The following is a 26714-nucleotide window of genomic DNA, read 5'->3' as shown; positions in this document are numbered from 1 at the left end:
CTCCAACTCAAACATCTCCTCTATCCTCCAAATTTTCCACACCGGAGTTCGGAATGTTCGTGGTCGTCCAGAATCAGCAGTAACTAGTGAGAACCCTACTCTCCTAACACACTGGACTAGTGCCAGCCACAACGCCCTTTTGGGTCACAGAGTGTTGAGGTGTGGAACCAGTATTACTTTTACCTAGTTTGTATCCTGACCCAAAAGACTAAGATGAATCCAGATACCGAATGTTTATATACTTGTTTGTAGCAAGGTGTGGTAGTACATGCCTGTTACTCCCAGCACTTAGAAGTCAGGGGCAGGAGGATCAGAGTTCAAGGGAGTTTAAGATTAGCCTTGGCCTATATATCAAAATTGAGGACAGCCTGGGCTACAGGACGCTGTATATGAAAAAAAAAAAAAAAAAAAAGACACGGTCTAAAGCTAAAAAAAAATGAGAACCTCCTTCCCTGAGAAGTTGAGGCCTGATAAAATACAACTTCACGGCCTAGTGCCTGGGAAGTGAGACGCACCGGTCAGGTATTTCTGGTCTTTGGCCCGCAGCTGTTCTAGCCCCTTCCTTGTTCAGCCCGGCAGAGAACAGTAATGGGAACTGGGAAGCAAAAAAATGCACGAGAGTATTCCCCTGGGGTCCTGGGATGACACAACCAGATTCCGTGTTTAAAATATCACAGCCGCACCCTGACCCAGGCAGCATGCCTCTCCCTGTCTCTTTTCTTTTTCCTTTTTTTGGGCAAAACCTAGCTGAGGGGGCCGCCCTTGCCTCCTTCTTTACATTGAGATTTCTTCCAGCCCAGATACCGTAAGCCACACACTCAGCAGATGGACACCTGTCCCCATTTTGAGGATTTCAAACCCGATGGCTTTGTAGTAACACTCCAGTGATCCTCCAAGACCGGTGCCTGGGTCCCTGAGTGCCTTACCTGGAAAATCCGTCAAAGAGCTAATTGGCAAGGCCTCCCTCCAGGTCTACACAATAGGAAACTGGGGATGTTTTAACGAGCCCTCTAGGTCGTTCTGGAGCACGCATAAGTTTGAAAATCACTGCACTAATTTATATTACTTGGCTTTGGGATCTTACTCTTTTGCACTGGAGAGAGCTGACGGGTGCGCAGCTGCCGGTCTCACGTTCTCGAAGGGCTTTTACTCGGTCCGCATCACCAAGCAACAGGGAGGCTTGAGAAGAACATAGAGTAATAATGAACGCAGAATGAAAAAAGGAAAAAAGAAAGTTTAGGTTGGGGAAGGGCCATATCTGTGAGTTTTCCTCTTTTGACCTACCCTTATCCTCATGGGACATAGAATGCCAACCCGGGGAGTGACCTTGGCTCCTGAAACCCAAGTGTGGAATCATCCAATCAAAACCTGCAAGGCTACCGTGGGCAGAAATCACCACTCCGGCGCCAGTCAAATGAGGCCGCGCAAACTTCTGTTCCTGACAGACAGATGTTCTTCTGCTGGATACAAGGCAAAAACAAAAGCTTTCGACTTAGACTGTAAATTGAACAACCTTTTATATATACCTATTTTAGCCCAGGATTGGGTTAAGACCATATTTGAAATGATACGTATCTTTATTTGGCCATTAAATTGAGGAAAAGACTCCGAGGGGGCACCCGGATTTGAACCAGGGACCTCTTGATCTGCAGTCAAATGCTCTACCACTGAGCTATACCCCCACACCGTTCCAGTGGTTGGAGCAAATTCTTTTCAGTAGTAAGATACTGTTGCAGCTGCTACACGGATACTCTAAGGGCAAAGGAAAAGAATAAAAGAGCAAAGGGGACCAAGCTAAAAGCAGAGGATGCCCAGGAACCCCCAGGAATCCTGCAGCTCAGAGGCGCAGGGAGTGCGAACACCCGGACGCGCTGAGTCCAAAGGGAAAGGGGCAGGTACCAATGTAGGAGAGGACGTGGGGCGGGAAGGGAACTAGCTGGGGCACTGGGCGGGGCAGGTGGGGTTCCCCGCAGGTTCACGTTGGGTACCCACTGGTATAAAGAAAGTCCCCGAGTCTGGAGAATCCGTACCATCCCCACCCTCATCGGGTGCGTGGGGTCGGCCCTCTCACGGGAGATCGGGCTTTGTCGCAGTCGCATATGTATCTTCAGTTGGGTAAGGGCCGTGGTCAGGGGCTGCCGTCAGTCGGGGAGCCCAGGGCGCGGGCACCCCGGGAGCTTAGGGACTCCAGCACCCACGTCCTGCTGCCCTCCCCGGAACCCGCCCCCACGCAGCCCCACGTCGCCCGGGGAGCGCGCCTTGTCGCGCGCGCCCCTTTCCGCGTCCGAGGCGCGTCCCCGCCCCAGCCAGTGCAGCCCCTCCTCCCCACCGTGTTTATTAGGGGAAGGAGGGCGGAGGCGGAGGCCAGTTCCCCAGTTCCAGTCGCCGTCGCCTGCACAGTTGCAGCCGCCGCCTCTCAGACGCTCGCCCAAGGAAAAGGGAACGCGCGCGAGCTCGGGCGTCCCCGCCCCAGTCTTTCCCCGGAACCATGAACCCGAACTGTGCCCGGTGCGGCAAGATCGTGTATCCCACGGAGAAGGTGAACTGTCTGGATAAGGTGAGCTCCGGCACCCGGCGCCCCGGGCTAGGCATTCCCAGTGCAGCTCTCCATCGGGGGAGGAAGGAGGGACTGGGTCTTTGCGGGCTCTTCTCTTGTGATCCCCTGAGCAGGGAAGGAAGGCGGGACGTGACTTGGGGTGCGGAGACAGACCACAGTCTGGAACCCGGGAAATCCAAGGCGAGGCGGTGGGCAGCCACCGCTGGAGAAGGATGGGCTCTGTGCGTCGGGGCTAGGAGGGCTGGAAGGGCGGGAGAGCACCAGGAAACCAGGATCGCCGGGGTGTGTGCTGGAGGTTAGAGGTGCAGTCCCGCCCCCCCCAGAGCCGGGAGTAAGAGAGGAGACGGCCGCTCCCTTTCCCCGCGGCGCCCAGCGCCAAGTAGGCGGAAGCGCGGGGCGCTGGGGGGAGGGGGCGGCGGGGGCGGGGCGGAGGCTGGGGCCAGCGCAACCCTCCGGGCTTGGGCTGCTGGTAGCCCAGCTTCCTGGCCTAGAAGCTGGGTCGGGTCCATTGGCCAGCGAGTGCCAATTGTGGTGAAAGGGACTTAGGGGCAGCACTGGAATCTTATTTCGAGACCCCCCCCCCCAGTCTGAACGACCTGCTGGACTGCCCCCTCCTTGCTGGTTCCCTGGTTGGGGAACCCGCAGACCTCCTTCATAGCTTTCCCAATCGCCAATTCAAATTGCAAGCCACTCTGGGTGCTGGGCAGCCCAGCAGGAGCTGGGCGGGGTGGGGTGCTGAGGTGGGGAGGGTTGGAGGGGACGCTTCTCCGAGATCTGAAATTGTGCTCAGCCTGGAGACCAGCTGAGAGAACAAAGAGCTAACTTTTCAGAGCTGGTTTCATCAATGGAGGGTGGGATTGGCCGACTTCTGGGGAAGCCAAGGAAAGGGAGAATTTTTTTAGAGGGGAGGGCGGAGAGGGTAGCCTTCTGGAAATTAGCTGTCCCCTAGGGGCTCTTACACATCCCCGGCCCAGGCTGGACTCGTTCATCTGGTTGCCATTACATTTCTGCAAGGGGAATTGAAGAGTCGATCTGGGTGTTTCCGGTATAGTTCGAGGTGGGACCTCCTGCCTTGCTGATCCTTCTGAAGCCGAAGGCAACCTGTCCCTTCTCTGTGTTCCCCTCTGAAGGGACGCCTCTGTGATTTGGCTCCTCGTGGGTACATTGTATCTAGCTCCCCAAGCTAGATAGGAGTTTACCTATTCCCACCTTTCTGTCTGAACAGGCGATAGGCCTGCGCCCGAGAGAGGGGATCTAGTTTTGTTGGAAATGGATACTTTGTTAAATACTTTGTCTCTCCTCTCGGGACTAAGATTAGTTCGTTCTTAGGAACCTTTGACCTCCGAGTCCAGGTCAGGAGGCGGGGACTCGTGGTTCTGAAACATTTGGACTTCTTTTCTGGAGGAAAAGGACATGGGGCTGGGCTAGCCTGGAGTCTAGGAGTGGCTTAGGGAAGGTGCTGACCTGCTCAGTCACTGTGCTAGCCCCTGGAGAGTGGCACTCCTAGATGGAGACTCCCCCAAACAAACAAACAAACTCGAGAAGTTAACTGTCCTTACAGGAAAATCTTTGTCATTCCTGGTCAAGTGCTTTGACCCCTGCATTTGCAGTAGTTCCCTAGGCTGTCAAGTGGGCTCCCCAGTAATGAGTAGGGAGAGGCAATGGATGATGGGAGGATTGCGAGCCTGGGAAGTGGGAGACAGTCTTAGCCCAGGTCTATGCCCATCAGCTTTATGAATGGTTCTGGGCCTCAGTATTCCCTGTCACCAGATGGGCATTGATGATGTCATTGCCTCGGAGGTGGGCAGTGCAGGGAGTGTGGTCAAGGCCGTTCTCTTCTCTCTTTTCTGCCCAGCACTCCAGCCACTCTCCTTGTAAAGACCTTCAGTGCTGTGTGTCATAAGGAAGGGGGCAGGGATCCTAGATGCCCTAGCTAGAAGAGGATAATCTAGTTGGGGTTGCCCTGGGAAGTGGGAGTGGGTGATTCCTTTCTGGTTTTAGAACTCCCCCTAGCGGAAGTGGCCCTGGAGAGACATCTGCCTTTCACCCCCTCCACAGACTGGAGAATCCTGCCGGCCTGTCTCTCCCGTCCATGCCCTACAGGCAATAAGAACAGATAGTTAGAACTGGAGCCCTGGAGAATGCTGAGCAGAGACCTGGGTATGAGGAAAGTTCAGTCCCATAGGCATGGTTGCTACCCAACTTCCCAAGGCTTCTGGTGGCCAGTCAGGGAGAATCAAGGTGGACTGGCCTGATTTACTGCAATCCCCTATGGCATGCGCCCGCCTGCTGCTTGGCTAGAGCGGAAGCTGTGTCCTTGATGAGCAGTCTTCTCCTGCCTGAGCCTTATCTGTCAAAGGCATAAGTGGGTAAACCTTATCACCAATGAAGGCCACTCTGTCCCCAACCCATAGTACCAGCGAGCTCTGCATGCTGGGTAAATAAATCTGTAGTGCTGACGACGGTGTTTGAGGAAGGAGGTTGAGGTTTGTTTCCCTAGAGGGTTTTCTGGGATTAGAGCAGGAAGGAGAGCCAGGGTGACCTCATTCATTTAACAAATATTTATTGAACACCTACTTTGTATCTAGTGACCTACACTGTTGAGAAGCTGCCACAGCTTTCTCTCACTTTCTTTTTCCCTCAGCTTCTAAAAACAGGTGGAGACAGTCAGGAAAGCTGGGGGATTGGCCCCACTGAGAGTTGCTTTGGAATGTTCCATTAGAGAGGGCCTCCTGCCCCAAATGGCTGTTAGGGTGTACCCCTGTTCCCTCAAAGGAACAAAGTTCATGTAGCCATGAACAACAATTTTGTTGTTGTTGTTTGCTTTATTTTATGTGTACAGATCTTTGCCTGCATATATATCTGTGCACCATGTGTGTGCCTGGTGTCAGAAGAAGCCAAGAAGTGTTGGCATGGCTGGGACTGGAATTGACAAAATTCTGAGACCCACCATGTCGGTTTTGGGAATTGAACCAGGGTCCTCTGGAAGATCGGCCCTTGCTCTTAACCACTGAGCTCTTGTTCCGACTCCCCATCCCCATGTTTTGTTTTTGTTAAAAAGAAAAGTTTGGAATACCCTGCAATCCCTTCAGGACCCGCCATTCATAATAGGTACTACTTACTGAAGTGTACTGGACTGAAAGGCCTCACAAATGGGGTGGGGGTGGGGCATGGGGTGGGGGAAGATAACTCCTGTAAGCTATGAGCCCGATAAGCAGGTGTGTCCAACTTTTTGACATTGGGACATGATATTATCATCTACAAGATTCTCAATAGAGAAATATACAATATCCATAAAAAAGTTCTTATATTTTAAGTAAGCTTGCCGTTTTGTGTTGGGCCACATTCTGGATGACCTTACCCACCCAGAGGAGGCTGATGGACAGCCTGTCTCCCTCCTTTTAGCGAAAGTTTTATCTGTCTTTCTTTCTTTCTTTTCTTTTTTTTAAATCCTCCTGCCTCAGCTTCCTAAGTGCTGGGATTACAGTCATTTGTCACTATGACTTGCAAAAAAATTTTTTTTTTGCAAAGTTTTTTTTTTTAAAGACAGGGTCTCATGTAGCCCAGGCTATCCTTGAACTCACAATCCTCTTCTTACCTCCGCCTCCCAAGTGCTGGGGTGACTGATGAGTTTTGGCACCACACCCACTTTTTATAGTGCTGAGTGTGGATCACAGGATTTTGTCTTTGTGCCTGCTGGCCAAGCCCTTTGCCAACCGAGCTACCCCCCCAGCTCCCAAAATTCTGGCGGTTTCGGTCGTCTGCTGGTGTATTTGCAAACAGGTATTTTTATTTACACTGTCTCTTTTCCAAAAGTGGGTCCACTTAGGCAGCGTAGTGGTACACACGTTTAATCCCAGTATTTGGGAGGCAGAGGCAGGAGGATCTCTGAGTTTGAGGTCAGTAGACTGGGCTACAGAGTGTATTCCAAGGCCAGCCAGAGCTACGTAGTGAAACCCTGTTGGTCGGAGGAGGGCGAGCAGTGGGTCCCACCCTTCCTCATCCTGTCTGGAGGAAGGTGTTGGGCCTAGGATCCTGAGGGCTATGGTTCCAGGGGCTTCAGGTTACTAGAAAGGAATTGTGGAAGTGCGTCGAGTTTATAAGCTGGAGGCCCTGAGTTAGGCTGATGGCCTGAGCCTGGGTAGTGCTGGTGTTGACCCTAGGAAGGGGCAAACTCTAACTCTAGGCTACAGGAAGGGAGGAGTCTCATACTCCGGCCCTGAGTCACCGTCATCCTAGGAAGCAGGTGACAGGCTGCAGGTACAGGGACCTGGATGAAGCTGCTCTCTTCCTCCCCTAGAGCCATGGAGCCCCAGGGTCTGGCTCCAGTGTGTGGGATCCTTGCAGGGGCTTCTGTCCCCACTGGCCCGTCTGTCTTTCTGGAGTCATTTTCCCACACAGCATTTCAGACAGGACGGGAAGGGTGGTTGTCTGGTGCCTGGGGTCTGACTGAGCTGCATCATCTCATGGGCAGCTTGCCCTGTGACTAGGGATACATTCTGAGCCGCACACCTCCTGGTGCGGTTCGCTTCCTCAGTCCTAAATCCTAGGAGCACATGCCCAAAGTCTGCCCTGGACCTTGCAAACAGGGCCGTTCTTGCTGTGAACTAAGTAAGGCTCCTAGAACCAGGGGAAGAAGGCAGGTCCTCTTGGGACTTCTTTTACATCATCTTTCCTCCATACCTGACAAGAGACAGGATGAAGTTCCTCTCATTCTGGAGTTGGTTCACGAGCACTCTTGAATGAATGGCCATTTCCTGCCTCCCCAAAGGAGTGGCCTTCTGGTTCTCTGACAGTTCCTGGGGGAGATCATAGTTGTGGCCCTGCTTTACAGATGTGGAGACCTCCCTTGGGAGTCGCCCAGCAGATACCCACCTCACTCTGGTTTCCATTACTCTGCTCCTGAGCAGCCCAAAAAAGGACAGATGACCCCCCTCCCTTGTTGCAGGCTGATGTATCAAGTTGAGAACACTGGCCCCCTTAGGATCTCCAGGAGTAAACTGCTAATGGGAGCAAACTCTTGGGGGCAGCCCCGAGTTCCTGTGGGGACTCTAGCCTGGTCTGTATTCTTCTAGCTCCTTCTCCACAGGGCCTGGCTGTAGGGTGAGGATCTGGTCATCTGCTAGAGATCTCCTTCCTGACCCGGAGTTTGTCAGGAGGCAACCTTGGAGGTCCCTAGCCCTAGGACAGTGTACTCCTGCATATGTGTGTGTGTGAAAGTGGGTCATGGTCTGGATTCTGCAGAATGTTTTTCCTGGCAGGCCCCTGCGGGGGTAGGGGAGGCAGGGGCCCAGGCAGGGGCAGCAGGCAGGGGCCCAGGCAGGGGCAGCAGGCAGGGGCCCAGGCAGGGGCAGCAGGCAGGGGCTGCAGACTTAGTTGGTGACAGCTGAGGCAGTCTGCCAATGCCTCCCAGTCAGGGGATCTCTGGGGGAAGGACCACCCTGTTTTGATTTTTTCTGGTTTTTTTTTATGTTGGGGGTATGTGACACCCCCAAACAGTAAGGACTCTGAAAGTTACTGTGAGTGGGGGGGGGAGGCAGTGGCTCTCGGATGGGCCCAGGTGGGGGTGGGGCCAAGCTCAGACCACCCGACCCTTTACTTCGAGACTTACAGCTGGCTCTCTTCCCAAAGAGTCGTTTCCTGCATCTCCTTGTTAACATTCCCTGTTAGATCCCCCCCCCCTGGGTCTGCTTGATAGGAAAAATGTCCCATTAGAGGGCAGTTGCCCCCAGAAACAGTCCTGGTGTCTGGGTGAAGTGTGCTGAGGTGCAGGGGAGGAATCCCAGCCACTGAGCTTCCTTTCTTTTGGCCCCTTCTCCGAGTGTGTCTGAAGCTCTCTTAGTTTGGGAAACATGTTTTGAAAAGCACCACTTTGGGGGAGTTCTTTAACAGATGGCTGGGAATCAGTCCTGCCGCTCACTCAGTCACTTTCTGAGGTCTCCCTGGCCCCTCCCTGGCCTCTGGCTACCTCATTTGGGGGTCAAGAGTATCTCTCTTGACTGCTGAGACAGGCAGATACAAGCAGCCTAAAGCCGAAATTCTGGAATGGAGCTTCTGGGATGGAGATGGTTTCTCCTTCTCTCCATCAGCCACTCTGGATTAGTCTTGATGGATCTGTTTTAGAACCCTGGTTTCCTAGGGTTGCGCCTCTGTCCCATGTACCCACGTTGGAGCTCAAGTTAGACTGTGTGAGTGCCTCCAGTGTCCAGCACCTGCGTGGAAGCAGAGTGCCAGGTGCTTTGCTGGGGGCAGGTGGTTTCTCGTGACTCTTTAACAGTCCCGGGAAGACAGGCATTATTCTTTGCAGTCCATAGACAGGAAGTAGAATCAGACTCCCATGTGCTGTGCAGACAGGGTGAGGCCAAGGTCATCCCGCTTTCTGGGTGGGGTTGTGATATGGACACACCTGGAGTCTAGCTGAGAGCTTTGAAACAAAGCTCTTTTCTGCCTCTTCAGGGTGTCTCCCACCCTGTCCAGCTGCCGGTGGGAGATGTGGGAGTGGACAGGATGTGGGTGTGGCTGGGGCACCTATCGGCTCCTCTAATCCGGGGTCCTTTGGGAAGTGAGAGCCAGCTGAGCTTAGAGCATTGCGGAGGGGAGCTCCAGGGGGTCAGCAGTTAGAGGGAAGATAGGTTTGCCCCGGGCCGGGCCTTTGTGCCATTGGCTGTGCTGGCTTCTGCAGGCTTGGTGGCCAGCCGAGGACCTGCTTCTTCCCAGTGTGCTGCTTAGCAACAGAGTGCCGCTTTGCATAACCAATGAGGCTCATCCAGTTCTGGGCTGGAGTGGTCTGGGGAAGTGGAGATGCCTTTCTGGGGGCTGCTACCTCCTTCTTAACTGGGTTCTTCCCCCTTTACTCTCTCAGATCTGATCTACTTGCTGTCCTGACAGCTAAATAATTGTCTGGTGGGGCATGAGGAGGGGAGGGGAGTGGCATTGGCTGCCAGAGCCTGTGACCTGAAATGCCCCTGTTCACCAGGTGGTGGTTTTTTGTTTTTTGGTTTTTTTTTTTTTTTTGCTTTTTTTAAAGACAGAGTTTCTCTGTGTAGCCCTGGCTGTCCTGAAATTCACTCTGTAGATCAGGCTGGCCTCATATTCAGATCTGCCTGCCTCCACCCGCTGAGTGCTGGGATTAAAGGCCTGTGCCGCCACCGCCGCCCAGCTTCCCCAGGTGTTCTTACAGCCTTAGTGTCCATGCCTAGGGAAGTTCCGCTGTCTAATTCTGTCTTCCCTCTGTCCCCACCCAGTTCTGGCATAAAGCATGCTTTCACTGCGAGACCTGCAAGATGACCCTGAACATGAAGAACTACAAGGGCTATGAGAAGAAACCTTACTGCAATGCGTGAGTCTCGGGGGACACGGGAGTCTTCGGGGTGCCTGGCTTCCCTCCAACTTCCCCCCCCATAGCCCAAGGTGACATTGTCGCACTTGCACACCCTACTCAATAGATTGTGACAGTAGTGTGTCACATTGTCCCTCCATAGCAGAGTGCTTTTACTGTCCCCATTTTACAGATGAGAAAACAGGCTTGGGGAGGGAGGGGACTTTCCCAGGATCACGTGGCGAGGCTGAGGTGAGGCTGGTTCCTAGACAGCCTCTGGGTAGTAAAGCCAGCAGGCTACTTCCCTTGTACCGGTTTTGCAAAGGGTACAGCAGGGATTAAGAGACCTGTCCTGTACCTGCTGCACTGTATCCAGGCTTGGGAGTGGGGGGTTCTCCCCTTGGCTTTCTCTCATTTGGTGGTTCTTTTCTCCATTGTCCCTTCTAGAAGGTTCTAGAGACCTCTTGTTTCTTTCTTTTCTGTCTTCCTCTCTTTTTTTTTTTTTGAGAATACAAAACAAAAAATTATTCATTTATTTTATTTTATGTGTTTTATTTATTTTATTTTATGTTTTATCTACATTTGTGTATGAGTACCACTTGGGTGCCTGGTATCCATGGAGACCAGAAGAGGGCATCAGATCCCCTGGAACTGGAGTGGTAGGTGGTTGTGAGCCTATATGGGGTGCTGCAAGGTGAACCCAGGTCCTCTGCAAAAGCATCCAGTGCTCCTCAGGGTTTAGCCTCCTTTTCATATTGAGAAGGAGAAGGATGTGGCCTCCCTGCAGGGAGACCAGTGACACCATTGTCCATTATTCTGAGAGTCGCTAGCTCGGCTTCTGTTCCTTATACAGAATCCTGTGTTGTGGCCAGCTGGATGCAGGGCTTGGGGAGGGAGGCCATTGTCTCCCACCCTAGAGGGACACCATCCTGGAAGTGAGTCTCCTGCAGTTTCAGAGAGGGTTGAAACTCTTATCTCCAAGGGGACTCGTGAGTAGCAAGTGCACCCTCAGCATTAAGTCAGAGCAGGTGCAGCCGCTGACCTCAGACCACTTGCAAGATCTGGGCTTTAGGAGGTCAGGTTCCTCAGAGGGAGGTGCTAAGATCTGTAGTCATTTCAGTTTCTGATCTGACTTGTCCAGGTATTTTTGCTTGTTTGTCTCACATATCTCAGGCTAGTTTAGACTCACTATGTAGCTGAGGATAGATAACCTAAAACTTGTTGCCTTCGCCTCCAGATGTGTGGGTTTATAGACATGTTTCCCCATGACCGGCTGGTCTCCTAATTAAATTCTCCATAGCCAAAGTTTATCAGAAGGAAACTGGAGACATGTCTCTTTGAGGGCAGGCTGTCATGCCCCCACCTCCTTTCCCAAGGACCTTGGGGGTTTGAGCATTCACCAGACACTTGTTGCTTGCCCTCTGCTCTATGCCAACCTGTCTCAGGTGCTGGGAACCTGATTTCTGATACAGTCTCAAGCCCAAGAGGCAGCATGGCCATTGTTCCCGTCTTAGGTCCAGCCAGGGTGGTTCTGAGTAGAGGAAGGCCCACAGCTTTTTTGGTCCCTTAGTTCTCCTGATTTCTATGGCTCCTTGGCCTACCCAGCCCCCCAGCCCTCCCAGCCCCAAGGGAAATGGGACATTCTTTGAATTCTTAAGGGCTCACACAAACCCTGATTCTCTGCCACTTCCTCCCTCCTTTGGGGAGTGGGGTGGGGTTCAGAAAAACCAGGGCACTTAACCTTTTGGGTGCCGGACTACTCCAGCCTGGTCTGCCAGCCTCCTGGGGCATCTTCTGGGTGGGCCTCCACTTCCTGGTAGAAGTCTGGCTGAGCATGGGGCGCTCAGGGTGATAACCCTTGCTCTCTTCTCCAGCCGGCTTACCTGCGACCCAGTGAGCGCTGGAATTCGGAGAGAGAATGTTTTCTATCAGAATGCCCTTCGCCCTGGAGCCAGAGTTCTAGCTTAGCCTTCTTGGGGGAGACAGGCAGCAAATGGGAGAGGAGAGAGCCTGCAGCCTTTGGGGCCTGGGGAAAGTAGGAGATAAGTCTTCCCTGCTTGGGGAGTCACCAGTTATATCCCTTTCCTGACATTCTGCCTGGAGAACAGGTTGGTGTCTCTCCTGACTTCAGCTCTATACAGGTGACCTTTAACCTCTGGCCCAGTGGGTGTTTGCTGGGAAGGACCTGCATCGGCTTGTGTCTGGGTGTCCTGTGTGTGCGTGTGTGCGCGCGCGCGTACATCCGCGTGTGTGTGTGTGTGCGTGTGTGTGTGTGTGTGTGTGTGTGTGTGTGTCTTAGCTGTGCTTCATTTCATTCCAGCTGCATCAGCCTCTTGGCTGCTGCAGCTCCCTGCTGGCTTTGTGTCTGTGGAGCTGTCTGCTAAGTTCCTTGTCCCCCCAGCCAAATGCAGATAGGTGGCCTCTGCACCTGTCTGAACTTGGGTTCCCCCTGCCCGAGGTCAGAATCCCTGCTGTGTGCTAGGCCCCAGTCAAATGGTCACTTACTCTCTCCCGTTTGGAGTTGTCTCTGAGCCTACTTTTCAGTGACATTCAGATTCCCGAATCTCAGGGCTTCTCCCTCCTACACTCCAGACTCCTTCCAGTCCTGGGTGTGCTTGTGGGCCACAGGCTAGATCTTCTGCAGGGTGCTGCTTCCCTCCACTGGACTAAACCTGACTAGGATGGGACACACAGGGCTAGGTGACATCTCCTGGCAATCTGCCAGGGCTCTAGGCCACCCAGGGAGTGTGGGGTGAGTCTGGTGTGCAGGGAATTTCTGTGTGTTGCCTGCCTGTTCCTGGCTGGTGGTGTCTGAGCCTGGGGGCATCTTAGGGTCTTGTGGAAGAAGAGGAAATGAGAGAAGAAAGCCGAGTGTCCCTTCTGTCTTTCCAAAGTTCTAGAAAGTGACTGAACAGTGAAAAGGGCTTCTGTTTCTCTCCTTGCAAGGACGTGTTTGAGGAGACTGGTGCTCACAGCCAGCTTGCCTGGTGTGGTGAACCACAGGCATGTAGTTAGACACTGTCCTGGAGTGGCCTCCTACCATCCCCTGGGCTCCCCTGGGCTCTCACTGAGATTCCAGCAGATTCCTTATGGTGAACTCTTCGCAGTGAGGGAGGGGGGCACGCTCCTACCTGTAGGGCGGCCCAAGCAGGCCTGCTCACCTCTTCTTTCATGAAGCTTCCACGTGGGTGGAGTGGGCCTGTTTTGTTGGCTAGAGAAATATTTATGCCCTGGAGTATTTGTTTTGTAAATTGGATCATCAGAACCCTGGCTCTTGCAAACCTGTTTCCCTGGGTCCACGCAAACAGTCACAGGAGTCTGGAGGTCAGAGCTGGGGTTGGGGTGGCAATGGGACTAATTGCCTTGGGGACCTGCAGACAGGACGCCCACTGTAGACTAGAGGAACCGTGTGGCGAAGGAAGAGAGACCTCAGTAGAACCTTTTCCCTCAAAGTGACCTCAGATGTCTGGGTTCCTGATTCAGTTTTCCAGAACTGTAGGGTGAGGGGCTGAGCTGAGAAGAGTGGAAACGTCCTTCCTGCTGGGGACTGTGAATCTTCCCATTTCTAGGGCCCAGTCAGTGTATTCTAGCATCCTGATCCCAATCCCAGTGTTTGTGAAACAGTCTCAGGTAGCCCAGACTGGCCTTAAGTTCACTGTGTAATCAAGGATGACCTTGAACTTTAAAAAAATTTTGTGTATGTGTGAAGGAGGAGAGAAGAAGAGAGGTACGTGTATGTATGAGTGCTGGCAATCACATGCCAGTGCATTCATGTAGAGGTCGATGGATGACTTTCGGGACTGGGTTCTCTTTCCACTGCGGGTTCCGAAGTTTGAACTCATGTTGTCAGGCTTGTAGAGCTGAGCTATCTTGCTTCTTTGTCTGACCTTGAACTTCTGATCCTCCTGCCTCCACCTCCCAGTGCTGGCATGGTTTATTCACGGCTGGAGTTTGAACCAAGGGCTTTGGCTTGCTAGCTCGGCCAGGCATTCTGCACTGAGCTACCTCCAGCCACAGGTTGGTTTGTTCTGAGCTAGGTCTTGCTGTGTGTGTAGTCGATCTGGTTGGCCCTGCTACAGTCCTGGGGTGGGGGGCATTTGCAGCATCCCAGGCTCGCCTACCTCCTCCAAATTCTCTGCTTCTTGAATCAAGCGTGTTAGGGAGCTGGGAGCAATACAGGTGTAAGGGGTGTGTGTGGTATATTTGGGGTGAAGGAGGCCAGCAAAAACAGGGAGCCAGAGTGTCACATGCAGCCATCAAGCACCTCACCTGCCCCATTCACTCCCCCTCCCCCCATAGCCCTACTTGTAGACATGTCAGGGCCTCAAGGCACCTTGGAGATCACCTTTCGCTCCCAGTGTTCCATTTTTATTGATAAGAATTTGAGGCCCAATATTTTCATGCCTTACTTAGCTTGGCAATATTTTTCTCTTTAAATATTGCCAACAGGGGGAAAGTGTGGACATTGTTTAAAGTTGTTAGTGAATGAAAAAAAAAAAAAAAGAATTAAAAGGATGTGGTTTTTCATTTTGTCTGCCAAGTCTAAGGACTGGTAAGTTCTTTCTCCGGTCTACCCTTAATCTTTTCGGACTGCTCATTTTCGACCTCTGGTCAAACAATGCCTCCTTGTTTTTTTCCTATCCCTAACACTTTAGTCCTGTAGGCCTGGAGGGGGCTGGTAAGAATCAGGGCTAATGGAGCCTGCCCTCTCTGCTTGTCTGTGGGCAGTGTTCCCAGCAGGGGCTTTGGGGATCCACAGCTCCAACCAGAGGCAGGATGTTAGGGCATTTTTTCTTCTCCCTTTCCTTTTGGTAAAAACCAAAAGTTCCTTGTTTTTTGTTGATGTATTTTTACTCCTCTTTGAACACAAAGCTGTGGGTTTTTTTTTAAGAGGTCCCAGACTGGAAGGGATGATGTTCCCTACAAAATTAATTGGAGAGCTGGGCATTCAGAATCTGTGGCCTGTCCTTGGTCAGCCCTTGGGATACAGCTTCTGCTCACACTCCTCCCTGTCATCTAGGAGCGACTTCACAAGGCCATGGAACAGTGTGCTTAGGTCCTCAGGTGTGTAGCTCATCGCCTGAGATGGAGGCCACCCTTAGGTCACTGTCCTCTCAAGGGTTCAAAGGTCAGGCTGGGAAGTGGGCTGGGCTTGAAGGATGAAGCACTTCGTTTGGCAATCACCCTGCCAATTACACCTTTCACAGAGCTGCTGGAGCTGGACCAGAGCCACCTGCCCTAACAGGTCTGCATGTCTTCAGCTGGCCAGGCAGCTGTGGGGCAGAGGAGAGGATGCCAAACAAAGCCTCTATCCTTAACTCCAGGCCTCAGTCACTCTGTATGCGAAATCGGTATCCAGGTGGTACCTGCCTTTTCCAGCCCTGGGGGGCATTTGGGGAGAGCTTGTGCATCTGACAGCCTGTGATTCTGTGCAGCCTGTGGAGGAACTGAGCTGTGAGCCTGTGGTGTCTGTGTGTCCATCTCCCTCCCCCACAACAGCTACCCAGCCCCCCACCTACCTTCTGGCTACCACAGGCTTTTCCTGCTTTCACCTTCCTGGCTGCCAGGTAGCTTCCTTGTCCCTCCCCACCCAGCTTCCTGTCCTATTGGACTATCTATGTGTCGTTGTGTCCATCCGTCCGTCCGTCCGTCCGTCGTGTCCTTCCCCGCTCAGCTATCATAGGCAGAGACAGGTCTGTGGAGAGGCCTCTGGTGAAGGCACCACACTCTGGGAATGATTAATAAGGGGCTAGCCCCGGAAGGGACAAAGAGCATCTGTGCTCTCTGGGCTCAGCTCTGCACCTTTATACTGTCTCTCATTTTGTCTCCGTTGTAGCCTGAAGATCTGGCTGGGGTGGGTGGTCTTAGCTGTTAACTGGTGTGTTCCTGTCCCACCCCCACCCCCGCCCCCTGAATCTGAAGGTGAAAGGTGGCTTCAGCCTGGGGTCTAAGGGCGGGGGGAGTAGAATTCCCAGCAATGGTTTCTGGAAGATCACTTGGAGTCCTCTTCAAAGACCACCACCATGTTGGGGAGGGGTACAACCCTGGGCCTCTGGTGTCCTGCCCTGAGCACAGCTGTCTATAAGAAACCAGCCCAGGCCCCTTGGGCATCTTCTTGGTGGAGGATACTCTTGCATTCTGTCTTCCCCTGCCCCCATACCCCATAGACCTCTCCCTCCTTTCTCTGCTCTCCTGCCTGGAGCTGAGGATGAGGTTGCCATGGGAACCTGAAGCACAGCAGCTAGCAGGAGAAGGGAAAGGCAGGGTTGTCTCAGCCAGGGTTGGGGGCTGTGGGGAGGGGACTGGGCTGACCCATCAGGAGGAATGCAGTCCCTGTGGAGCCCGTCCTCTGCCTGGGGTTGGGTGTAGCAACCAGCCCGCCCGAGTGTCTGGAGCTCTTTAATCTACGAGAACTGATAACAGGATTAAATTCCTTCCCTATCCCTAGCACTCTGGAGTCCACATCTAGACTGCTCCCCCTCCTCCATTAATATTCCTGCTCTAGAGGGTGGAGAAGATCATGGTGGCTACAAAGAGGTGATGAGGTACCCCCAATCCCATCCGAAGTGAAGCATTTGGTGCATGCTGGAGGGGCTCCTGGGATCTTCTGATGGGGCTAGGGTGTAGCAGAGGAACAGGGTGAATGGAGGAGGAGGTATGTGAATGTGGGGGTCCCTGGCTGCCAGCTCCATGTCCAATTTGGAGGACACACCTATGTGTTAATCACTCCCGAGGCAGATGCTGTGTACCGGAGCCGCAGAACTAGGCAGAGGGTGTGGCTGTCTGCGCGTGGCTGGTTATCCCTGGGCCAATGGAGATGGCTTTCTGCCTTAAGTCTGCACATAGGGCCAAATGAGAACAATACCCAGGGTTTGTGGACGCCGTTCTATGGATGTGTTCTTGCGGAGTCCCTGCCTTCAGCTCTCCAGGCTGCTTCCACTCTGTCCAACATAATGCTAGCTGGTTACTAGTCTTGACCCTCGACACCTGGCCAGAGCTGCCTGGATCCTGGATCCCTGACTTCTGCTGTGTGCATCTCTACTGACAGATGCCCAGCTCACCCTGGCGAGTGTCCCACTTCCCTTTAGAGTGGGTCCAGTTTGTGTGGAGGGTCCTTTCTGAAGCCTTATCAGCTAGGGTCTCAGGGCCAGCCTGTTCTCCTAGAGATCTCACTTCTATTCCTTCTGTTCATTTCTTGTCTCTAGGAACAGAGTCCTGCTTGCGCCTCCCTGGCCCTGAGCAGGAGCAGGAATTTTTGGATGGGCTCCTGAGCTGTGGGTGGCCTGGCGGCAGGGCACTGGGCCAGACCTGGGGGTGGGACCTTGCCTTTGCCTGCCTTCATTCACAGCCATTCCTGCTGCCAGCTGCAGGCACCTGTGTTTGCTTTTCCCATCTAGCTCCCTCCTTTGGCTGGGGGAGCTCTTTATCTGGCTAACTGGGATGGCTAGGACCCACGTAGGCATCGCCTAGGCCGAGGACAGGGATATTGCAGGGGGGTGAAGATGGTCACCTAGAAACAGCCTATCACTGTGTCCCTTGGAGTCACACCCTCTTTGGTTGTCCTCTCTACCTAGGGTAGCCCAGAGGGACATCATATGTTGGAACAGGTGACTGGGGAACATGCCAGGTTGGCTAAAGCATACAAGCGTGTGGCAGCACATGACCTGCTGTGGGAATGTCGGCTGGCCTGGGTGGGTCATACCTAGAAAAAGGCCCCCATGGGCTGTCTGTCTCTTACCTGGTGCTGAGCTGCCTGTGTGTGAGTCAGGGGGTCTGCACTGGTCCCAGCCGTGATGGGTGCAGTCACCCAGAGCTAAACACAGTCAAGTCAGACTTTTCAATACGATTTTTGCTTGGAGAAGCCGCCCGCCGACCCCTGAGATGGGTGAGGTCCATGTGGACCCTACCTATTTCACATTCCAGCACCAGACACAGACCATGGCTGGTTTACCTGAGCACCTCACGGTGACACACGGGGGTTGTCCGGAGTTCTCCGGTCCTAGCCCAACTTCAGCACCTGGCGTGACAGTTGTTTCTTCGGGTCTCTCTTGAGCCTCAACCGCTGTTCTGGAAGCTTGGATAAAGCAATAGACAAGTGACCAAAAGCAATTTTCTCCCTTCCTGGAGAACCGGAGAAGAGAGTGGCGATGTGATGAATGTGTGAACTCAGAGACTGCTGAGTGACAAGGGCTAGTCCCCACACACTGGTTACCTCTCTGTCAGTAAGGACATTATCCTTCAGGTCCTTGCAGACTGGGTTCTGGGCTACCTCTAAATGTTTTCTAGGGGGCAGAATACTGACCTGTTTCTGTGTGTTTAGATCATGCTGTTCAACCTCTAGCCTCTGCTCTGCTCTGTAAAGGAGGGCAGTGACAGCAAGTTTGATACACTAAGTCCCATAAGTCCTTAGCACAGGACAGCGCTAACTGCTGTCACCTGTCACTGGAAGGTGACTAGACACAAGCAGACCTTCCCAACTACCCTGTGACTCGGACATTGTTAGCCCTTTATAACACCATGACGGACACCTGTTCTCTCTCTCTCTCTCTCTTTGGTTTTTGAGACAAGGTTTCTCTGTGTAGCCATGGCTGTCCTGGAACTCACTCTGTAGACCAGGCTGGCCTTGAACTCAGAGATCCACCTACCTTTGCCTCCCAGGTGCTGGGATTAAAGGCGTGCGCCACCACCTCTTGGCACATGTATTCTCCTAGCACACCACTTTACAACTTCTGACAGGGAACCGTCTGGGTATTCGGTATTCATTTTCCCTTCAGTCTTCGTCTCTCATGCTCTTCTGTGTCTAAATTGGTCTCCGTTGCTAGTCTGAGTTCTGATCCTGTGCCCATCTGCACAGCTGACTAGGCCCTCCTGGGTGACCTGTCCCTGGGATCCTCTGTGGGAGACTCCAAGGCATGGATTATCTGAAACAAGGGTCATCGGACACCCTCAGAAGCCTCCCTGTGGCCCTGGACAGTTCTGTCTGCCAGGCAGCCACTCAGGCCTGCTGTGTCTTGCCCTCTCAGCTAGCCTAGGCTGTGCCTGAGAAGTTCCTGACTCCCTTCAGCACTGACAGGTGGGCAGGGGCCGTCCAGCAATAGAGAAGCCCGGAGTTCCCTGTCCTCCCCCAGCGTGACGCCCGATTTTCTTTCTGTCTGGCAGACACTACCCCAAGCAGTCCTTCACTATGGTGGCTGACACTCCGGAAAACCTCCGCCTCAAGCAACAGAGCGAGCTGCAGAGTCAGGTGAGGGGCGGGCACTCTGGCTGGTGGAAGGGGAGGGCCTGTGTAACTGGATGGGGCAAGGGCACCTGTGGTCTGTGAGGCCTGAGATGCTGAAATCCCGGGCCTGTCTGTCTCCCCGCCCCCCCCCCTTTCCTCAGTTACCTCACACTTCCTGACTCCTGGGGGTGGCTTGGGGGTGGGGATGCTGCCTTCCTACCTGAAGTTGGTTGGAGAGGTGTGGGCATCTGTTTGACTCAGCCCAGGCTCCTAAAGCTTGCCTTTTCCAGGAAGCTGCCCCCCTGTCTGCCACTTCATTCACACCCGGCACAGAAGGGCTTGGAGCCACCCAGAAACTTGCCAGTGTGGGTTACACAGCCTGTCCTCTGTAGCCATGTCCCCAAACCTTTCACTCTTCTTGGAGAGAGGACAGCGTAAGGGGGTGGTCCTCCTGACAGTAGAGAAGAAGACTTTGTCTGCCCTGGCTTGGAGAAGTCTCTGCCCTTTAGGGATATGAGCTACATTGAGCTAGGTGGTCTGGAGCCCTGAGACCTTATTAACTGAACCCTGCTGGAACCAGCCTGGCCTGCCTCAGCAAGGATTAAAAGATTAAATGAGAAAATACAAGTAGGGGAATTTACTGGGTTGGCCAGGTGCCCAGGGTAGTGCCAGCTGGGCCACAGGACTCAATCCTCCTCCATGAGAAGTGAGGCGTCCCTTGCAGGACTGTTTCGGGTGGGTTTGTTGGTTTGATTGTTTGTTCGGGTTGTTGTTGTTTTGCGATGATAGTGTCATGTAGCCCTTCTAAAAAATTGCCTTGGGGGCTAGAAAGACCGTGAGGAGCCCACGTCATTATGGTCTTTTGTAACTCCAGCTCTCGGGACCCAAAGCCTCTGGCCTCTGCAGGCATCTGCATTCACATGTGTATAGCCACATGGAGACACATACACCTACATATAATTGAATGTTTTAAAAAAAGTTCTTAGCTGGGCAATGTTGGCATAGTCGGGAGGCAGAGGCAGGTGGATTTCTATGAGTTCCGGGACAGCCAGAGCTATACAGAGAAACCCTGCTTTGAAAAAATCAAAAGCAAAACCAAACACAAAAAAATCTTAGGAGCGGGGCTGGAGAGATGGCTCAGTGGTTAAAAGCACTGATCGCTCTTCCAAAGGACCTGGGTTCACTTCCCAGCACCCACACGGCAGCTTCTAACTGTAACTAGAGTTCCAGGGACCCGACACCCATAGCAAAACACCAATGCACATAGGTAAAAATAAATAATTAAAAATCTAAAAAAAAAAAAACAAAACAAACAAACAAAAAATCTCAGGAGGAAAAAAAAGAATGACATTGAACTCCTCATCTCCTGTCTCCCAAGTTCTGGGTTGAGGTTGTACCATACCTGGTGGCTTTATGGTTTTCTATCCACTGCCTGAAGAGAACAGTCTCCCCGCTCTAAAAAAACTGCAGAATAGTCCCTGATGCTGCTGAGAACTTGTGAAACCTAACAAGTGATGTAGTACTTCCCTTTCTTGTCCTTGATGCAACCCCAGGCGTAGGTGGGAAGACAGCTCCCTTCCTGTCCCTGCTTGGGACATGAGTCTCCAAGAGTTCCAGGCCACACTGAGCGAGGCTGTAGGATCTGGGCTCTGGTCCTGTCGCTCACGCACACAAGTGCGGTGCCTTGGGTGTGGGTAACCCTGCAGTGTGTTCCACCGCACAGGCTTGTTCCCTAGTAGTTCCAGGGGAAGCCATAGACTCCAGCTGCCTCCAGCAGGCAAGGAGAGGGAGGGGTGAGGGGGGCAGGGGCCTGGGCCAAGCAAGAGAACTTTTTGTGCCTTTAACTTTCTTTCTCTGTCCCACTCTAAGGAGAAATTCCACACCCTTGCCTTGTGAGCCCATTAGAGCTCACCCTCAGTTCTTTTTGCTTCTGGAATCTGACTCCTGTGGGGTAGCCCTGCCTTTTCCCTACCCCTGCCTCCGTATGTGAGCGCTTGGGCTGGGGCTGCTGTGGGCAGGGCTGTCTGCTCCCCACACACAGATTTGGAGGTTCCTAGACGATCAGGGGCCTGATGTGGGCTCCAGGAGGCAGGGTTAAGTAGAAGCAGTGTCTTTCTCTGAGGTTTTTACTAAGGGACAGGCCCTGCACATATATATCTGTGTGTATCAGTCTTCACAACCACATTGTCAAAAAGGGAAGAGCCCCTTTTGGGTTGATTTTTTTTCTTTCTTTTTTCTTTTTTGATCCAAGGTCTCACTCTATCCTTGACTGGTCTGGAATTCTCTGTGTAGTCCAGGCTGGGATTCTCCTGCCTCAGCCTCTTGGATGCTGAGATTTTAGGTGTGAGCCGCCATCCCCTAGCCCAAGAAGGAGTTGTTCCTATTATGTAGGAGGGGTCGCTGACGTTTGGGGAGGCCATGGTGATACATCTTATTCTAGCCACGGCCCCCTTCTCCCTCCCTGTCTGCCTGCTGGGGTATCTGACTCCTAGTCTCTCAACACTACTTGCCCAGGGCTTGAGGCAGGTAGATTTTGAATTCAGCTGGTCGGGCCTCACAGCGCGTCCAGCTGGGACTCTTTTTCTATAGGGCTGATTGCCCATCACACCAGCTTACCGGAGGTTAACCCAGGCTGGCCTCAAACCCCGTTAATCCTTCAGACTCAGTCTCCCGAGGGTTGGGATTACTGGTTATATGCCACCATGCTCAACCAGGGCGTTCTGGAGGCTTTTCTGCCGGGCTGCCAGGTGGAGCTTTGGGGTGGTGCCACACTGGGGGATCTGTGTCAGTCAACAGGATGGGAGGCGAGGGAGTTGACCTTCTTCACTGAGGGCACAGCTCTATTCCTGGACGTGGGGACCTGGAGGAGGATGTGGAAAGGAGAGAGCCCGGTCCTCTTCACGGCATGTGTCTCCCGCCTCCTTCCATCTGTGCCGTCTGAGGCTTTTTTTTTTCCTTTTCCCCCCTCATAGTTTTTCCCCCCTCTGAGTAGTGAAATGGGGACAGAAGACCCGTTTGCCTAGAAGCTGGGGGCTGGGCCCGATGTGAGGCTTGGAAGCACAGGCCTGCTTGGCCGGCTTGGTGATAGATAGGTCTGTGGCTGCTCTGGGGGAAGCACTAGTTAGAGCTTTGTGTGACGGGCTGGAAGGAGAGTGGGCGCCTCCTCCCCGGTCCCTGCCCTACCTCAGCAGGGTGTCACGGGCTCCTTCCAGGGCTGGCTCCTCACTGGCCTGGCTTCATGTGTGGGTTCTTTTTCCTTTGGGGAGCTGCCCGGGCCACTCCAGCTTTGTCTTTGTCCCACTGCTGTATTGGCTCCCAAAGTGGCACTTGGGGTGTCTGGGATATCTGCAACCTCCCCAGCCACAGAACTGCCCACAATGACACTCTTGAGTGCTGCTGTCTAAACTGGCATTGCCCCCAGCTCCCCCTTCTCACTTGCAGCCCACCACGTGGAGGCGGCAGCTTTGGGGTGGGGCTGAGGAGAGGCTGTGTGTGTGACTGGAGTCCAAGCCCCCTCCCAGGCAGAAGGGCTGGAGTGTCTCTGCGTTTTCTTCCTTGACACCTTTGTAGAGTGTCTCAGGAAATGCCCTTGAGGGGAGGGAAGTGTGCTGTGCCTCTCTGCCAGTCATCTCGGGGCAGGGCTCTCACGCCTGTCTTGGATCCCGTGACCAGCGGGACAGTGGCACTCCCTGAAGAGTGCCCCTCTCACTAATCTGGAACAAAGAGGACTAGGGAGATAGGTCCAGTGGTAAAGTCCTTGCCCTCTCCGGTTCTTGGCACCCAGGTGAAAAATGCTGGAGTAGTTCCTGCTTGTAATCCCTCAGTGGGCAGGCAAAGACCAGGGCGTCCCCGGGGCTCTGTCCTGATTGGTGAGCTCCAGGCCTTTAAGAAGCCCTGCCTCAAAGGAGGAGGGTGGTGTGCCTGAGATTGTGCTAGACACAGATACACACACACACACACACACACACACACACACACACACACACACACACACGCACGTGCGTACACAGTACAGGAAACTTGAAAATGCTCTATTAACAGTGTGAGCCGGGCCGTGGTGGCGCACGCCTTTAATCCCAGCACTCGGGAGGCAGAGCCAGGCGGATCTCTGTGAGTTCGAGGCCAGCCTGGGCTACCAAGTGAGTCCCAGGAAAGGCGCAAAGCTACACAGAGAAACCCTGTCTCGAAAAACAAAAAAACAAACAAACAAAAAAAAAAAAACAGTGTGAGCCAGGCATGGTGGTGCGCACCCTCAGCAGGATCGACAAGCCTAGGCCGTGTACTGAGACCTCGTCTCGTTCTTACCGTAGCCAGCTAGCAGCCTGAGGTTGAGTCTTAGATTACCACCACCAGCTGTGACTTGGGACTAGTTATTTAACCGCCCTGCCAAGGGGCCTCGGCGTGTAAAGTGGGGATCGTCTCCCCCAGGGTTGACTGTGGGGATGTTAGTGTGTGTGAGGTGTCTGCCCTTCTTGGCACGGTGCCAGGGCTTGGTAACTCCTACTGTTCTCTGGGAGGGAGAGGAAATGGATGCAGTGACTGTGACCCCTCCACTCCCAGCTCTGAGCTCTCATTAGTTCCTCACATCTGTGGGTCTGACGTCAAGTCCAGCTGCCTTTTTCTTCCACGGGGATGGGTTCCATAGTGTGGGTCTAACGCAAAAATGAGGTCATGGCATTACGGGAAGTGGGAAGGGTTGGTAGAATGTTTGTTTCTGTTTTTTTGAGACAGTCTTACTGCACACCCCTGGCTGGCCTAGGACTCGCCCAAGAGTCCCTAGAGCTCAGAGAGAACTACTTGCCTCTGCCTGGGATTAAAGGTGTACACATGGCCCCCATCCCCACACCCCTCTTTTTTTTTTTTTTTTTTTGAGGGGGGGGTTGCTATGTAGCACAGGCTGGCCTAGAACTTTCAACCCTGCCCAAGCCTCACTAGGATTACTGTGTGTAGCAAAAGCCGGGCTTCTTATGCTGGATCATGGCGGATGATGTGTCTGTATTCAGTTAATTTCTTACTTATCCGGCACACCCTGGTGTGTACCAGCTCTCAGCTGGGATGAATGAGCGGGTACCGAAACCTCTAAGGAAGGTAGATCTTCATGGATAGCGCCTCTCTGGGCGTCATGCCCTGTGCTCTTGTGGGAATTTCCAGAGAGGGAGGCCTTGGCAGCACCAAGCGAGGATGGAGTCATCTGGCCAAAGTTCAGGCTCTATTGTAGCCAAACTGACAACTGGGTTGAGTGACCTGGCAGCCTGTGTCCCCAAGGCTACCCTGTCATCGCGGGTGAGTCATCCAGACAAATGCAGGCACTCTGGCATGGATGAGGGGAAGATCTCACTGAGGGCCTCCCAGCTACCCCCTTTAACAATAAAGAAGCTCTCAGGACTTTCCTCAGCTCGATTCTCCTGTTACGGCCAAAAGGTGCTTAGATAGGGCCATAGACTCCAGAATGAGTGGACTCTGAGAAACTGGCTAGCCAGCTCTCCTTCCCTAGACCCAGCCTCAAGAGGGGACCAGTAGCCACACGGTGGCACCCAGGCTTCCCTGCCTCCACCCACTCTACCTTCTCTGCCTCCCACGCTAGGGTGAAATGGATGATCCTTTCAGTGAGGAGGAAAGGCCTTTCCTAAGCCTGGGAACTAGTTGATGTCATTGCGGTGTTGCCATGGTAACCGTCCCTGGATTAGGGGCCTGACCCTTGCAGAGCCAGGAAACAGGAGGGAGTGGGGCTTGGCATGGACTCAGCACGTTAGCCCTGGCAAGGCGCTGGCACAGTTGCCCTCGTGTGGTGTGCGCCCAGCATTTCTGCCTCAGTGCTGGTGCCGCCATTGAGTTCCCATTTTACAGATGTGGAGCCCGAGGCTTCAGAGGGTAAGATTATGAAGCAGCTTGGAGATTGTTAGTCCAAGCTCCTGGTTCTGGGCCCATATTTAGTGACCTGAAAGTCTCTCATCTTTTGACATGAAGGAGAGAGAATTTGATCTCATTGTGTAAACTGGGCTGGCCTCAAATGCATGATCTTCCTGCCTCTGCCTCTAGTCATAATATAACAGGCATGCTTGCGTATGCATATTTTGAAACAGGGTCTCATATAGCACAAACTGGCTTCAAATTCACTTTGATATGTCTGTGCGCGTGCGCGCGTGCGCGCGCGCGCACACACACACACACACACACACACCAGGTTGTCCTTGAACTCTTTTTTTTAAACATTCATTTATTATTTATTTTATGTATGTGAGCTTTATCTGCATGTATCAGATCTCATGATAGATGGTTGTGAGCCACCATGTGGGTGCTGGGAATTGAACTCAGGACCTCTGGAAGAGCAGCCAGTGCTCTTAACCACTGAGCCATCTCTCCAGCCCCCTGTCCTTGAACTCTTACCTTTCTCGCATAGTGATTATAGGTATGAATGACCATCCCTGGCTATTCTCATGTTTTAACTAATATCTGTGATGGCTCTTTTTACAGGAAGCTAAGGCTAGGTAGGACCCTTCTGGGTTTCTGCATTCTCCATTTTTCTTCTCTTTACAGATGTCTCCTTTCTGAAGTGCCTTCTAGTAGTCATGTGCTGTTTCAGGCCTCCCTAGGCGGGTGGATGTTAGGCACTCACCTGACATCCCTCTGGGTGGCCTGGGCCTGACCTTTCTCTTAGAACTTCAGGCGTTTTCCACAAGCCTGTGTCAGGCCAAGTCCATATCCTTGTCTCATGTGAACCTACATTAAATCTGCCAGATCTTTTAGGTCTCGCTGCATAGATGTATCCTAATCTAGCTGGTTGAATGCTGGATTACAGGCCTGAGCTACCAAGCCGGTTTAGGCCTTCCTTTTTATCTGCACCAAAGGAGGAAGGATCCACCCAAGTTGTGATCCTGACCACGGAGGACCTGACAGTGCTCACAAGCTGTGAGGCCTCAGTGAGGTCGCTTCGGTGCGACCAAAGCCCCCAGGCCTGGGCGCTGCCCAGGCTTCCTGGAAACTCCCCACATCCTGGCCCCTATGTCCTGGGTTGACCTGTTTCAGGATAGTGCAGCCACTGTAGAGGAAACCCAGGCAGCTGGGGAGGCCTGGAACAGATACTGAGGTGGACAGTGGACATCCGAAGCCAAGAAACAGTTCTCTACCCTGGAAGTATTTCCAGTGTCTGTTCTGTTTTCTAAAATCCCCAGGGAAGCACAAGCTGTTCGTTCTTCAGATTGCAGTTCCTTTAGTGCCAGGGAAGTCCTTTCTGTAGTATGTCCTGAGTGCTTCTAGTTTTCCACAGAGTTCTTAAGAGAGGGGGCAGCAGTGGTGTGGTGTGGCTTTTCCCAGAGCTCAGACCCTGTTCTGAGGTTCTGCCTGCTCAGCCGCCTCCCTTTCCGGGAGTTTCTTTCTCCAGCTTGGCAGGCTGCAGGAAGCTGTTCTGCCTTGTCAAAGGCCCAGTGACGGGTCACCACTTTCCAGGCAGCGCCTTTGTCCTTTGGCATAGCCCTTGCTCAGCTGGTTGCTAAAAAACTCCCCCATGCTCTAGGTGGGTCCTGCCATGTTCTGGCTGGGATGCTGAATCTTCAGATTTGGCGAGGACTTTCTTATAGCTGTATAGGCAGGAGAAGTGTAGTGTTAGGAGTCAGGCGTCC

At 53.1% G+C, this 26714-nt stretch overlaps 1 protein-coding gene and 1 non-coding gene across 2 annotated transcripts in view; one reads left to right on the top strand and one right to left on the bottom strand.

Annotated features, from left to right (window-relative positions):
- Positions 1 to 1610: 1610 nt before the first annotated feature.
- Trnac-gca lies at positions 1611 to 1682 on the bottom strand. Its single transcript has one exon. It is a non-coding gene; the product is annotated as a tRNA-Cys (tRNA).
- A 584-nt stretch (positions 1683 to 2266) lies between these two features.
- Positions 2267 to 26714, top strand: part of Lasp1 (LIM and SH3 protein 1) — a 38970-nt gene continuing 14522 nt past the window's right edge. Inside the window, exons 1-3 of the mRNA XM_028869109.2 lie at positions 2267 to 2557; positions 9802 to 9896; positions 19035 to 19119. Coding sequence (XP_028724942.1) covers positions 2489 to 2557; positions 9802 to 9896; positions 19035 to 19119 — 249 coding nt within the window. The 5' untranslated portion in view covers positions 2267 to 2488. The remainder of the gene's footprint in view (positions 2558 to 9801; positions 9897 to 19034; positions 19120 to 26714) is intronic.

The sequence above is a fragment of the Peromyscus leucopus genome, chromosome 8b (genome assembly GCF_004664715.2).
Source record: "Peromyscus leucopus breed LL Stock chromosome 8b, UCI_PerLeu_2.1, whole genome shotgun sequence".
In the NCBI taxonomy this organism is placed as follows: domain Eukaryota; kingdom Metazoa; phylum Chordata; class Mammalia; order Rodentia; family Cricetidae; genus Peromyscus; species Peromyscus leucopus.
Note: the sequence above shows the minus strand (reverse complement) of the source record. Positions and strands in the feature narration are given on the sequence as shown.